Source organism: Morone saxatilis, unplaced genomic scaffold (genome assembly GCF_004916995.1).
Source record: "Morone saxatilis isolate NCDOM2014 unplaced genomic scaffold, NCSU_SB_2.0 Contig16, whole genome shotgun sequence".
Lineage (NCBI taxonomy): Eukaryota > Metazoa > Chordata > Actinopteri > Moronidae > Morone > Morone saxatilis.
Genome location: NW_023339718.1, coordinates 22,239,927 through 22,254,226, shown reverse-complemented (window position 1 = coordinate 22,254,226; position 14,300 = coordinate 22,239,927). Strand labels below are relative to the sequence as shown.

At 42.1% G+C, this 14,300-nt stretch overlaps 1 protein-coding gene across 1 annotated transcript in view; it reads right to left on the bottom strand.

Moving 5' to 3' along the window:
* fbrsl1 (fibrosin-like 1) overlaps positions 1-14,300 on the bottom strand; it is a gene marked incomplete in the record, with an annotated part of 266,368 nt that overhangs the window by 147,656 nt on the left and 104,412 nt on the right. The window contains 1 exon segment of the mRNA XM_035657907.1: positions 1,325-1,426. Within this exon segment, the coding sequence (XP_035513800.1) occupies positions 1,325-1,426 (102 nt within the window).

The window sequence follows — 14,300 nt, the reverse complement described above, 5'->3', positions numbered from 1 at the left end:
AGGACAGACACACAGACAGACAGACAGAGAAAGGTAAAGACAGGCAGAGGGAGAGAGATGGGGAGATATGGATGCCGTGGCTACAACGATCAGCGTCTGTGCACCATTTATTTGGCAGCAGATTAGAGAGACATGCCACATCTAACACCGTCGGCGATTACAGCGTGCAATTTTCAACAGTGCCCCCCCGCCCCTCACCACCATCCCCACAACCACCGCCACTTCCACCCTCACTCTACCTCCCCCCTCATCCAGCCCCCCCTACTCGGTGCTTGTCGTATATCCCTGTCAGAGCTGTCAACCGGCTTCGGTCTTTTATCTGACAAGCCCGCCTCTTCCTCCTGACTTTTTCATTAAAAGACAGCCTTTTACACAAATTCAAGAGAAATAGTACGAGGGGAAGAGGGGGGACAGTGCACAAGAGAAACAGAGCAGCTAGGCTTACAGAAAAGAGGATGAAGATGGGAAAAATTAAGCTGGTGATTTTTTTTTTTCATCAGGCTGGATTTTCAATTGGAATGCTGAATAGCTTAAAACAATGTATTTAATAAGTTCATTAAAATCTTTTTCTTTCCATCATTTTACCCCTGCTGGAAAAGGAAGCTGCATATTTTCCTTCCTCTTCTTTCTTTCTCTCTCTCTCTCTCTCGCTCTCTCTCTCTCCTCCTGCTTTCGTCAGCTAAATGAGCAGTCTGATTGAATTTAGTTAGGTTTGGGAGGCCTGCTTGACAGGCATTAGTTAGGAAGCATATTTCTACATTCATTTAAAATGAGCCGCTTGGGATTTTGCATAAATTCTCATTACTTCGCCTGTATCTAAATTGCATTATTTCATCCCTTATGCTGAACCAATGCCTGGCCTCCATTTTCCTTTGCCACCTACTCATCCTCTAAATGGGCTGGCATATGGATGCCGGCGCAGCGATAATTGGAACAGTTTTTTTTAACTCATTCCATTCTGGGGTCGGCAAGGTCAGCCCACACCTGGCTGAACTGCGTTAGGTCATGTCTACATTTAACCACGCCATGCTTTAAATAATGCCAGGCCAACTAGGTGATGCTGTGTGACCAGCCTAATCATTTCCTGTCTATGTGCTGCCAGCCAACCTTTTTCCCAACGCACAGGGGATTTATGAGGTGATACCTGGAAACAGCAGGAGCTACTGCACCAGCTGCCCTCTGATCTCAGCCTCAGTGTTGCTGTCGTCTGCCTGTTCGCTATATCCCACCTCAGGGGTCCCCCTGCTTCGGCCTGTGAAAGTGGATAGCCTGGCTCTCTGTAGGAGGGCTGTGAAAAGGGGAAAGGTCTTGTCCAAGGACTCACCTCGCTAAGCTGCTCCTTGGAGTTGCTCCTGTGCGGTCGGCTGAGCTCCTGCACTGTCTCGTCCTCGCTGACTTTGACCGGACGTAGGGCTAAGGGTTTAATCTGCAGGGGAAACAGGAAAAGAGGACATCCTCAAATCATTACCTCATGAAACAAACCCTGATGTTCACAACTAAGCACTATACCCTGAGAGGCAGTGATTTATGGTTACTTTTCAAACATTTGAGAGGCATAAAGTATAATACTAAAAGCTGCTCTAATATAACTGTAAATCATTGCGGAGTGGCTTATTACCTTTACAAACTGGCAAGGAGAAATTGGTATCTATGTGTGTATATGTTATATATTAAACATATATACATGCCAGTGTCATTTTGCCAGTTTAATACATATGAAATGGGCTTTACATCATGGTGAACCTTTTCCAAAGCACACCACAGTTTTATTTTAATTTTAAAAAATTTCATTTTTCTTTCATTCTTTTGAACCATCTTGGCTATAGCTAAATGTGTTTCATAATAGCAGTGAACATAATGTTTTTTACAATTGCATGGTAATGTGAATGAAAGGAGGGAATGATCTCCTCACATGATGATCAAACATATCTTGCCTTCATTATGTAATGCAACAAAATAGGGAAGTGTATATTATCCATGTCATCTAAGAATGTTTTTCACACAACATAAAGAGGCATATGAATGTTGTGCTCTTGTTGGGTTATAGTTTACCACCAGTACATGAAAACATGAACACAAACCTTAGAAAATAAAACTGAGAATGATGTTAATTGTAGTGCATTACCTTAGCTGATTTCAAAATATGCTTAAATGAAAATAAATCTTTGGCAACACAGGACCCCCAGGAAAACCCCACCCATTCACACACAGAATAGTATATGAGAAAAGGAGCAGAAATGTAGTCTAAATAGAAATGCAAAAAACAGTACAGTTGTTTTTCAACTGATGAATCATTAATCAGTAGAAAAGTGGTGATTAATAATCATCTATAATTAAATAATTTTATGCTATTAGAATAATTGAATAATTAAATATTATTCCATTCACCAACATACTATTTTAAAAGTAGGTAATTCTCTTGGATTCTTTGTTAAGCAAGAGCAACAGTTGAGGTGCTATTTGGATTGGGCATTGATCTTTAAATCCACCAAGACCTCTGACGCAAGTTTGTGTTAATTAGGGAAATGAGAAGAGATCCAAACCTGATGCAGCCACTGAGGACCACAACTATCCATTTTATATCAACAGTTCAGACACTGCAATAAATCACACTTCAAAACAATAGTAGCACAACAATGTCTGAACCAGGGGACACAGACTAAAGTTCTAGATAGCATCTTATTTCCTGTCACTCGCTGTGATCCACAACCAACGCCACAAGTTAGGTAGCTAACAATACAGCCTAACTACAATGGCTTCAACTGACTTTCAACAGGCCATGGCCCTTCTATTCTTAACCTGAGGGAAATTCAAAGCTTGTGAGGTGTCTCACAGCTCAGTGTCAGTTTGTGCTTTGGCTAAATGCAAAGCAGAACTGGCTGTAGCAAAAACACCTGTAACCCCAAACCTCGACCCACTGGTGCCAGTTAGACCAGCAAGCAACATGAACGCAGCAGCAACAATGTAGTAAACCCTACATTGTTTGTAGACGTGTTGAAATACACTCAACACATACATACACAACATACACTCTCTTGAGTCTCAAACATCAAGTAGGCAACAGTAGTTAAAAAGCTGCATATTGTGCTTACCTTAGCCTTGGCCTACATACAGTATAAAATATAGAATGTTTTGACCCATTGCTGAGTATTGTCTTAAATCTACATCTACTCCAATTCCTCACAGCTCAGGGACATTAATTTGCTAACTTTGCAAGGCCAACAACAACTCCTTGAGTAAATGAGAAAAAATATGAGAAGACAACGCTAAATAATATTATACATTTTAGATAAAATGAAATACATTTTCAATTTATTCCTGCTGTTTTCTGATTTTGAAAATGGTAAAATTAACAAAAACTAAATAAAATAAATAAAATATCACAAAATATTATTATTTTTTACTTTTTTTGCATTCAGCCACTCACAATACACATCATGGTAACCCTAATGCAAACATGGATGGCCTATTTTATTGCAGGGCCATCAAGACCCGCAGTTGGCATTCACCCAAATTCCCAGCCAGATGGGAGGTTGGCGAGCTCAGCAAGGAAGACTCTGTGCCGGTGGAGCAACAGCCAATCACAATGTCCCGTGCTGCTACCCCACCTTGGAGTACAGTGGCGATGGCCGCGGGGTGTAATCCATTTGACTAGCAGTTTGCGTGTAGCAGCTCCCCTGGTAGCGTGCGTGCTGGCTGGCCCCGTTCTCCTGATCTCCACTGTAATTTAAGCAGATCACTGCTACAATTAACCTTTCCCGGTAAATATCAATTATGGCCCCCGGCTGGGCTAGAATTAAAAGGGTCATCAGCTAATCTGACAGGTCCTGTACGCTGCCACCTGGCTGGGAGAGAGGAAGGGAGGCAAGGCGGCAGAGAGAGTGTTTGTCTACCCTCGTGCCCACCAGCTCACATGCCAAGTAGACACAATTCCCTTTTAATTACCCTGCCGCCGCAAGGCCAAGCATGCTGATTGGCCAAGGGGCATTAGCAGTGCACTGAGGTCAACAGTGACAGGACGGGGGTGGGGTGGGGTGAGTGTGCTGGAAAAGAGGAGGGAGCAGCCGCCAAGCAATCAGGGTGTCGAGATGGAAGGAAGGGAAACCTGCAGGTGGGCATAATCAGGTTTGACTTCCACCTCTACCCGCCTCTCCCTCTGCCTCTCTCGCTCGCTCTCGACTAGCTGTCAGCCTAATCACTCCTTGAATCTCAAAATAGATGGTGGCCTTTTTGATTTCCTTCTCTCAAGGAGAGCACAAAGAGAGCAATCCTTGTTGGCAGGCAGGCAGGCATGCAAGCAGGGAGACAGAGCGTCAAGGTACAGTCGGCGTCACGATGCCGTCAAGTGCAGACGTTGATTACTTTGTTTACCCAGCATCAGTGTTGCTGACAAATTCCTGAAGGCGCCCAAAGTGTTTCCGTCTCATCTGGGGCCAGCGGCTACATTACCCAGTCAGCAATCAACTTGGCTATTGATCAGAGCACAGTGTCTAATTAGCCGCCTAGGTTAATGAAGCAGCGTGCAAGGACCGTTCCCCAAGCCACTGTTCAACGGGACAGGAGAGCAATTGATCTAGGCAGGAATTCACCAACTCTGACAAAAGACTGGCAACCCAGACTGCCTGTGATTAAGGCAGGGACTAATTTCCTGTCTGGGGAGGTGTTTAATTGGCCCTAAGCTCCCAACTGTACAGCTTTCATGTGTTGTTTTTCTTTTTTGTGTACTCATTAATGTTAAAGGACAAGTTAGTGAGCTTGGGGGTGGGGCTAATGGTCTCCACTGAGATGTGATCAGCTGTAAGTGGTGACACAGTTCAAGGTCGTAATGCCTTTCCACTATGCTTGAGGTAATGCCTTTGAATAATGCGTCCTGGGCAGCCTTGAGGGAGCAGTTGCTGGCCACCTGGTTGTTTTAAGGAGTTACATTTGTGATTTTTTGTTTTTGCGAAGTTCATTTGCGTTGAGGGTTTGACTGATGCAGTATTGGGGCAAGGTTAATTTGGTTGATGCAGCAAGTAAATGTGGTTAATCTGTGTGTGTCCGGGGGAGAGTATGACTTAAGACGATAGATAGAAGAGACGTAGAAAAAACAGCTAAGTAAGGGCCTGTGTTTTACATGAATAATGTACTAGAAATTAGCTCCATTAGTCTCGGTATTGAACATGTCTGTAGTCCCTCTCTGGAGGCTGCCGCTCTGTGCTCTTTAATTATCTTCAAAGGGCCCTCCAGCATCTTAATTTCCCCCCAAGTTGAGTAGTGCCGACTTGGGTCTGCTCATTTATACTACTCTAACCCTGGGTGAAGTCACAAAGCCCCCCTGCTTAGAAAGGGCTAGTCAAGGCATCGATGGAGACAGTAGTGGTTCACATCAGTTCATGCTAGGCTTGGCTAACTTTCCTTTTCCTTTCACTCTTCTTCACTCTCCTTGCAGTGTCAGTCAATCTGTAGCCTGTCAGCAGGGAGCTAGCTAGAGGCTGGCGGGTGATGCTTTGTTGTCCTGCTCCTTTGATCCTCCCTCCTTCACCTTGCAGGGGGTTTTAGCGGGGGCATCGGATGGCTGCACACTCTCCTACCTTTTTCCTCCTTGAATAAGAGAAGCTGTTAGTCCTGACCTCGCTTTTCTTCTCCTTGCTCCAGTTCCTCTCACTCTGCCTCGTCTCTCGCTAGCCTGCCGTCACCTGTCAACAGCGCTCAGGGAGGCTGTGCCTCAGCCTTGTCCCAGTGTCAATCCTCATTACCCTAGGATCTTGGACCTTGCCCCCCACCCGCCCTTTCCATTCTAGCTGCCTTGATGCTCTTCTGCTGCGCACTACCACGCTCCAATTTGCTCTCCGTGCTTCCCATGCGCAGGGTGGGAAGGATATGAGGGGCAATACAGGGAAGGGAGGGCTGAAGAGGATGGATACAGATCCTTCCTCTAATTTGCTCTGAAAAGTGTCCTGCGCAAAGGACCCTCACCCCCATTAACCCAGCGACAGGCTGCTACCGCTGCTCTGGGAGGCATCAGCAACGTGTGTATGTATGTGTGTGTATATATGTGAGAGGGGCCCGGGGGTGCGGCGGACGAAGGCATCTCGGCGCTCAGTGCCTGGCTCCGGCACCGGTTCAATCTATCGGCTCATTATCCCCCCCGCCCAGGCTGGGGTGCAGACAAGTGCACTTTAGGGCCACAGGCCAAATTGATTCATCTGCCTTCATTTTCTTCAGGCTCAGAAGTGGCAGCTGCTCGGAGGCAGGGGGAAGGAGCTTTAAGATGGTGAGAGACAGAGACGGGAAAGAGGGAAGGAGAGAAAGAGTGGGATAGAGTGATAAGAAGGAAGGAGGCATCAAGAGAAAGAGGTGTTCCTGGCTTTGTTCCTCATCCATGTCTCATTTCACTTTTCATCCTCTCTCTCTCTCTCTCTCACTTTACAGCACAACACCTCCCTCCCTTGAAATCGCTATCAAGACATGCACTCACTCCCCCCACCAAGTCCCAAGTTGGAAATTAGCCCAAGGACAAGCTAGTGGATTTACTACAGGGAGAGCAAATGGATTTTTGCTTTTATTTTGACGAGTCCCAGTGTATCCATTACGCCTTTTAATCATACATTATTCATAGAGCTCGCCTTATAATAAATGACCACATAAAAGAGGTACACATATTATACAAGGCCTAAAATGCCCCCATAACTCTCTCTCCTAGTGCACTCAGAACTACATCACATTTGTAAGCTGGTTCACAAATACGAGCCTGTGAAATCGCAGTAAGGTGGCATTTCTATTCCAAGCAATGACACCAGGACACGACAAGAGTCGGCAGATTAAAAGCAACACTTGCGTACAAATGAGGTATGGAGCAAACAAATTAGAGGGCGTGACCTATTAGCCATTCGGCATGTGTCCTGTGCACAAAATTGCAGTGTACAATTTTGCACTGTGTAAAAAGCTAACTGGGGTGGCCACCACGACCGCCCAACACTGTAACAAAGCAGTCAACCTGAAAGCGAAGCCGCTTACTCGGCCTGATTCACAGCCAACAGGGACCTCAGGAGAGCCTGAGTGTCCCGCAGGGCCCCGTCTGGAACAGATGAACTAGGGAGAGGAGCACTCCCTGCGGGGGCCCAGGTCTCTCCAATCACTCTCACCATATGCCTCCTGGGGGAGTGAGGGAACAAGGCGAAAGAGGAGGAAGGGGGGCAGGGGAGGTGCACCTGCTCCCAAATACGAACCCATCCCTCAGCACCTGTCCCGGGGGTTCACTGACAACCGCAACCAACACACACACACACACACATCTCACCTGTCAGCCAGGACCATAGGAACAGTATCTGCCCTGCACTGATAAGCACAAGGCCTTACAGCAGAAAGAACCACCCCCCCCCCCTCCCGACTCCCACTCCAAGGCAAGCATTTCTGAGCTACCAACAACAATTAGGCCGATGATGTCAAAATGCTAATGATGTTATTGGAAGGAAAGCAAGGGAACGATGCCGTGGATCTGCGTTTTGCTCTTCAGTGCTGGAGCCAACATTATGCAGATCTTACCCCTCTCTTGTTGCTCTGCAAGAAACGCACAGCTTTGATTTCTGTGTACAATATTACCGTTGAAAGCAGCGAGTGCATTTTGCAAAAGATTTATGCATGCTAACAAGAAAAATTCAAATGGTGTTCACATGGGAGGTTGTACTTTATTATTTTTTTTATCTCAACGTGATTATTTGCAAGTCAAAGTTCACTTTGGCTTTCAAAAAAGAGGGTGCATTCAAAGTCGCAGTAAAACAACTTCAGGTTGTGGTACATGCCACTGCAAATGCCACATTTGCACTTAGTGGTCAGCAAAACCTTTTGAAGAGTGAGAGAGAGAATGATTTATTCATTCATTTTCAAGTGTGTGTTGCTGCTGTAACTCTCAATGCTGTAATTATCTCAGCAGACCTTTCAACCACAAAGAGTAATTTTAAGGAAATGTGAGGCATGGAAAAAAATCTGATGTATAATACATGTATATGAATTGTATGTTCAACCAGTAGCTGCTGCTAAAAATGAGTGATAATGACCATAAACAAATAACAAAAAAGTGTCATTAAATAATTCTTATGTATTGCACAGATATTAATTTCACTTGATTATGCATGAATACTTTTTGCATAGAACAAAAACCACATTATTTTATAATTAATGTTTACATACAACTTCATGACCTCATTGACAATCCACATCCATGTCTCTCAAACACAGAAGTAATTACAGTGATCATTGTCATCATTGTAAAAAAATATAAAATATTGTAAAGTATTGTAAAATATTTCCACAAAATAAAGTACAACAGGACTAAACCTATACCTTTTGCCATGACAGTAGCAATATTTGAACCAAAATATGGATTATATCTTTCAGATGTCTGAAAGTGTGAGATAAAATTTGCCTCCTAGACGTATGCACTGCTCAACACCATGACCATAATAACTGTAGGTATGCTGCAACAGTTTCACATGGAAAGGATTTATCAGTTATGACTCTCAACTCCATAACCCTTAAATGGACAGAGATAACGCTGGCGTAAACACTCTTATCTGCCGATAAGAGTCTGTTGGTGAGACAGATCAGTGGTCCAGACAGATTTCGAAATGACAGAATGTCTGACTACACACAGAGATTTCCACAACTTGAACTCACAAGTTATTATCAGAGAAAATACTGCTCTCTGTAAATAATAAGCAAGTCCAGATGTAGGCCATGTAACACAAAAACACTGACATGTATTAAGGTCATTACAAAATAAATGTGACCCCTATTTCATAAAGAACTTTATTGGGTTTATATCAGCCAAACCACTACTGGAAACACTTCACACATCATGTGTATAAATGGTAATGAATGTCTTTCTTACATATCACTTCGACTATGATAATTTACACACTTTTCACCACCAGTTATGTTCATCATTGACCACAGTGCACCACTGATCCACGTACTAAAGACTCCAGTTATGCTCAACTGCTGTAATACCATTAATTATTTTTAACACTTGAAAATGATCTTATTAGCAGTTGAAAAAAAATTACATTTTTGGAAGTGCAACATTCACACTCTCTCCTGCAACTGCACTTGATAACTTTGTCACCCTCACACGTACTTAAAGAAATGTTTAATTTCCTCTAATGTAATCTGAAATAATTATCAGCTGAAGCAGCCGTACGCGCTGCAAAAAGGCCCCTTTTAACAAGTCCACCAAACACACACACCTTACAACTAGCTATCATTCACCACGACATAATTAAAACACTGAAGATGAGATTGTGGGGTAAAGGAAATGAGCAAGTGATTAAAAAAATGCTAGATGAAGAACAGTCTGAAACTTCCAGTCGGTCTAACTTTAGACTGTGTTCTTCAATCAGGTAAGAAAATGGCTCTTTAATGGAATGTCTGAGTAAAATCGTGCCGTGTTTCCAAATCAATATGCTGTTGCTTTAGTACTGACCAATGTGCAATGACTAAGAGCAACTGAAACACAACATCCTGAGCTAGCCACGGTAGCCACAGTAATGTGGATAGCTTTTGTATAATTTCAGTATTTTATGTTTCTTTTCGCAGACTGGGGACAAATATGGAAAAAGAAGCCTTTCAAATTGAGACATTTATCAGTGGTAATTTATAATTGTGATGATTTCCGAAACATCTGATGAAAACTCTTTTGTTTATACCGCAGAGATCCTAATGGTTAAAACAATATAGAGGACTAGAAACTGCACTAGACAATTGTTTTGGCAAGTGATCCTACACTGTTTGCTATGGAAAGCCTTTACATTACAGTATTATGTGATTCCACTTGAGGTTTCAATTATTATAGTGGTAATTTACAGTTTCTTATTAAGTTATTGTTTATTTTGATCACCATTAGTTGTTAGCATGTCTGCTAAGGTCTAAAAGCACAATTAGTTTTATATATGTCATTTTACTGAGGTAACCTGTTAACATGTATGAAAACAGAGTATATAGCCTATGATATACAGTGTTTTTAAATTCTTGTTCCCTGTATTGAATGTCATTTAAGGGATGACATCGCAGAGCGCTGCTTCCTGTCCATCATTCTGCGCTGCTTGCCACAACATGTTGTTTTATTTTATTTCATGCTCCACAACCATTTGGCAACCCCACAGATATTATCTTGCATCCCCTTTGGGTTTCCTGAACCCCAGGTTGAGAACCACTGATCTAGAGAGTACTCTTCCTGGAGTCCATATGGCCAATAAGTGACAGAACTGTGCCAGTTTATGAAGGCTTTTAAATCCAGAAACATTAAATGCCAAACAGTACAATATGCAACAGTTTGTGTTTGTTTTCACATAAACACATTTTTCATTTGGATTATAAAATACTGTGACCAGGATAGGAGTTGAAAGTTGCAGTCAGTACTGTCTGGAGGAAATACTATGTAATGGCAAAACTTTCTAAATGATATTTGCCGGGTTTGAAGTGAAATCCTTTTGCTTTGCAGTCAGCATATATGCCAACACCAATATGTCTGTGATGAGATAAAACTGGCAGATAATATTGGCCACACCAATATATCCATCAGGCTCTAGTTAGCATGAGCAACAATAGCCAAGACAGCTCATGAGAAAATTACCAACTGAAGCCAATGCAGAAATTCAAACTTTATCAACATAGAGACCATGCAAAGAGACTGGGCACACAATGTGCTCAGTTGACTCTTAGCTTACTATAAAACAATAAAGTGAAAAATAACCACTTCCACAGCAGAAGGAATAAATGAATGTACGGACAACTTTGATCCTGAAATATTTAAAACACATTCATATTGATAAAACCTTGTACTGTTGTACTCTATGTTAGAGGTAATTTGTAAAACTTAGTGAGGAGCTGAGGCATGTCATCATAGGAGAAGGAAAGCTTAAAAGCAAGAGACAGAAAGAAATGAGGTCTAGGCAAGGAGTCAGGAGGTAGTTTGCAGTCAGAAAGTGAGAAAGAGAGACCGGCAGAGACAGCCAGAGTGCTCTGGGCTTTTTAATAGGAGGCAGATGCAACACATGTAATGAATCAGCTTCGGCTCGATGCGGCTTCCCTCTGATGTCTGAGCACCCGTCCTGCCCTTGAAAAACTTCTGGGACGTTATCTCATGCCTGCACAGCACACACTGCCAGTGAATTTTGGAGGAAGTGTTATGTGTTGGATGAAGGAGGGGAGGAAGAGGTAGGGGAGTTGAAGTGTGTGTACTGGCATACTCATATGCATTTATCTGTGTGTGTATGTGCTGGAATATGATAATGTATATGCATGATGTATGTGCTAAAATACTTGAATATATAATGTGTGCGCATTCTTATGCACTCAAATGCTTACATACAGTATATCTGTGTATGTACTATTATGTGTCAGTGGGTATTTTATATATACCATTGTATACTGTATGTACTACATCTCTACATTTTTAACACAGACGATCTAAAACCCTGACTCCTACTGTCCTGCAAAGTATTTCTACAGTACAATGGAACAATGTCATGTAAACATGCAAACTTGTACTTCTCACCTGAAAATCTCCCTTTTCCTTTTATACATACCAACAAGGCCCCCTATAGCAACAATGTAGCCCTGTGAGGTTGTATTGCTTTGCAAAGAGATGAAAAAGGGACCAGACACCATACCATACACACAATGCTTACATGCTAAAGGGATGGTTTAGGTTTTTTGAAGTGGGGTTGCATGAAGTAATTTGAAGAAGCAGACAGGAGCGCCAGCATGGAAGCTAAACAATGTACTGCTGCGGATGGGGCCAGCAACAAAATATATTTTAGCCACCTAAAAAAGGCCATAATTGGTTAGTTTGTTTGTGTTACTTTGGTGTTTTAACACAGTAGTTGCTGCGTACCGAGGCAGCGGTAGACCAGCAACTCCTACTCAACCACAACTCCTAAAATTACTGTATTTGTATTTGTATGTGTAATAGGTCTGGTGGCTTTGGAGATAGGGACATAAACACTCCAGTTTCCCATCGAAAATGGCTGTCTGACGGCAAGGTTTAGCAATAAATATATTCTAATTATCACGTACATTTAAACTGATATTGAATTTTTCAGGTGGGCCCTTTTTTGGGTGGCTAAAATACGTTTTGTTACTCCCCCCATCCACAACAGTACATTGCTTAGCTTCTGTGCTGGCACAGTCTACTGTCACTGACTACCTCATACAACGCCACTTAACAAAAAAAAGAAATATCCCTTTAACAACTCAAGTTTCCCATAGCTACATAACAACTACTGGCTATCGGATGTTAAGATGCTAGTGTTAGCATTTAACTAGCACAAACTCTAGCACATTTACCTGCATGTTTGGAACTATTGGATATTGACATGCTGGTGTTAGCGTGTTAACTAGCACAAATGCTAGCATGTGAACCTGTATGTTAACAACTTCTCTTTGGCTTCTTGCTTATGTAGTGATGAAATCTGGACAAAGGTGGTGGTGTTGAGGTCTTCCCGCAGCATATAAACTCACAAAGCCTGAGTCATATCAACAGCCACAGAGTTTAAGAAAAAATCCACCAATAAATAAATGATCCCATTATCTCCTCCTTCCTATGTGGTTTGAAGCAACAAAGTTTGTTCAACCACCCAACATACAATGAGGCAGCCCTGTTTCTTCCATCTCAGACAATATACCTTTTTCATGCTTGTCATTTGGGCATATTGTAGCAGAAAAAGCACAGGTGTAATTGATAACATTAATAATGACGGCATTCTGTTTATGTGTTTCAGTTTCTGAGCTCTGGTACTGAGCATGCTGGCTTAAAAAAATGCCTTACTGGGACACTTAATGGAGCAGAGCCATCATTAATGTTATTAGTTCCACCTGTTCCTGCTATGAAAAGTCAAAACATCTGCTGTGAAAAACATCTACTGGAATGGGTATTGTTGCCTAGAGTTAAACTTTCGTAAACAACATAATCTATCAGCGTAGTTTTGTGGGCAAAATATTTTAATGATGATTAAAATGTACTAAATAACACTGAGTATCGTCCTTACATACCAGCTAATACTACAACCACATGCTGTATTCACATATTCTTGCTACCTGCAGGATGTGTCTTTTTGAAAAACTAAGAAAATTAGATTCTTTAGTTTCCCTCATTTTCATAATTATGCAGCTTTTTTATGATGTATGTCAGTTTTAGCACATATTACTTATCTATACAAAATTAAGTTAATAAAAAAAAGAGAGCAAATAATCACATGTAACATACATATATTTTTCTTTATATCTATTTAGCTTTATATCTGTCATCATTCTGAACATTTTTGTCATATCTACTTTGGAATTTTTGTTTTCCGACCATGTTATGTTATGTTATGTTAACAATATTTTATATCTGATTATTCCCCCTTATAGTTTTTCCCTCTTCAAAAGATAACCCGTTCATAATGTCTAATTTTATGTTCTAGATGCAGTATGCACCAAAATGTGAGATTGTGAGATGACATTGCAAATTAAGTTGTAATTCCTCCAAAAAAGGAATTTTGTTGATTTTCAGATGCATTCCTCAGTTGTGAAAAGCAATGTTAAAGAGTAGATGTGACTACCAAATACAAAAGAAAAATCAGCTGGTTTACATATGTAAGTGCAATGTAACAATCACCCCAATCACAATAATGAGCACAGAAAAAAAAATTTCTTGGCTCAGTCCTCCTACTCACAATCCCTTCATGCCAAGTCCTTTCTTCCAAGCAGAGGATCATTGCTCTTTTGACTTGCAGCAAATTGGTAGATTGGTAGCGCATCTCACTGCTGTCACACTGGCTTTTATCTATCGCCATATGCAGGCCTGCATAAGGAATGCTTTAAATCCCTATGAGCCCAGATGCAGAAAGCATGCAGCTTGCACACCTGACAGGCAAACATATGAAGGCTGCTGACAATAATGGAAGGAATGGAAAATGCAGGAGAAGGTACGAAGGAGAAACCAGTGGAAGAGACTGAAGGTGGTGGTGGTGGTAGTGGGGGGGGGAGTGGAAGGATTGATGCATTCTCCCTCACAAAACTGTAATGTGCACTCTTAAGGGAGTTTGTACACGTCAGGTATGGAAGAAGTGAGGCAAGGATAGTTTAAATCTTCAGAAAAGGAAAGGAGGTGGGAGGAGAGAGGGGAAGAGGAGAAGAGAAACTATGCAGGAGGCGTCCTCCCTGTCATATGGGTGTTTGGCTGTGACATCTGCCTCTTTGCTGTCATTTCCATCACTCCTGCTTGGACCAGAAGAGATTGGTAGAGGAGATCGAGGAGGAAGGGGAGGAGGAGGCGG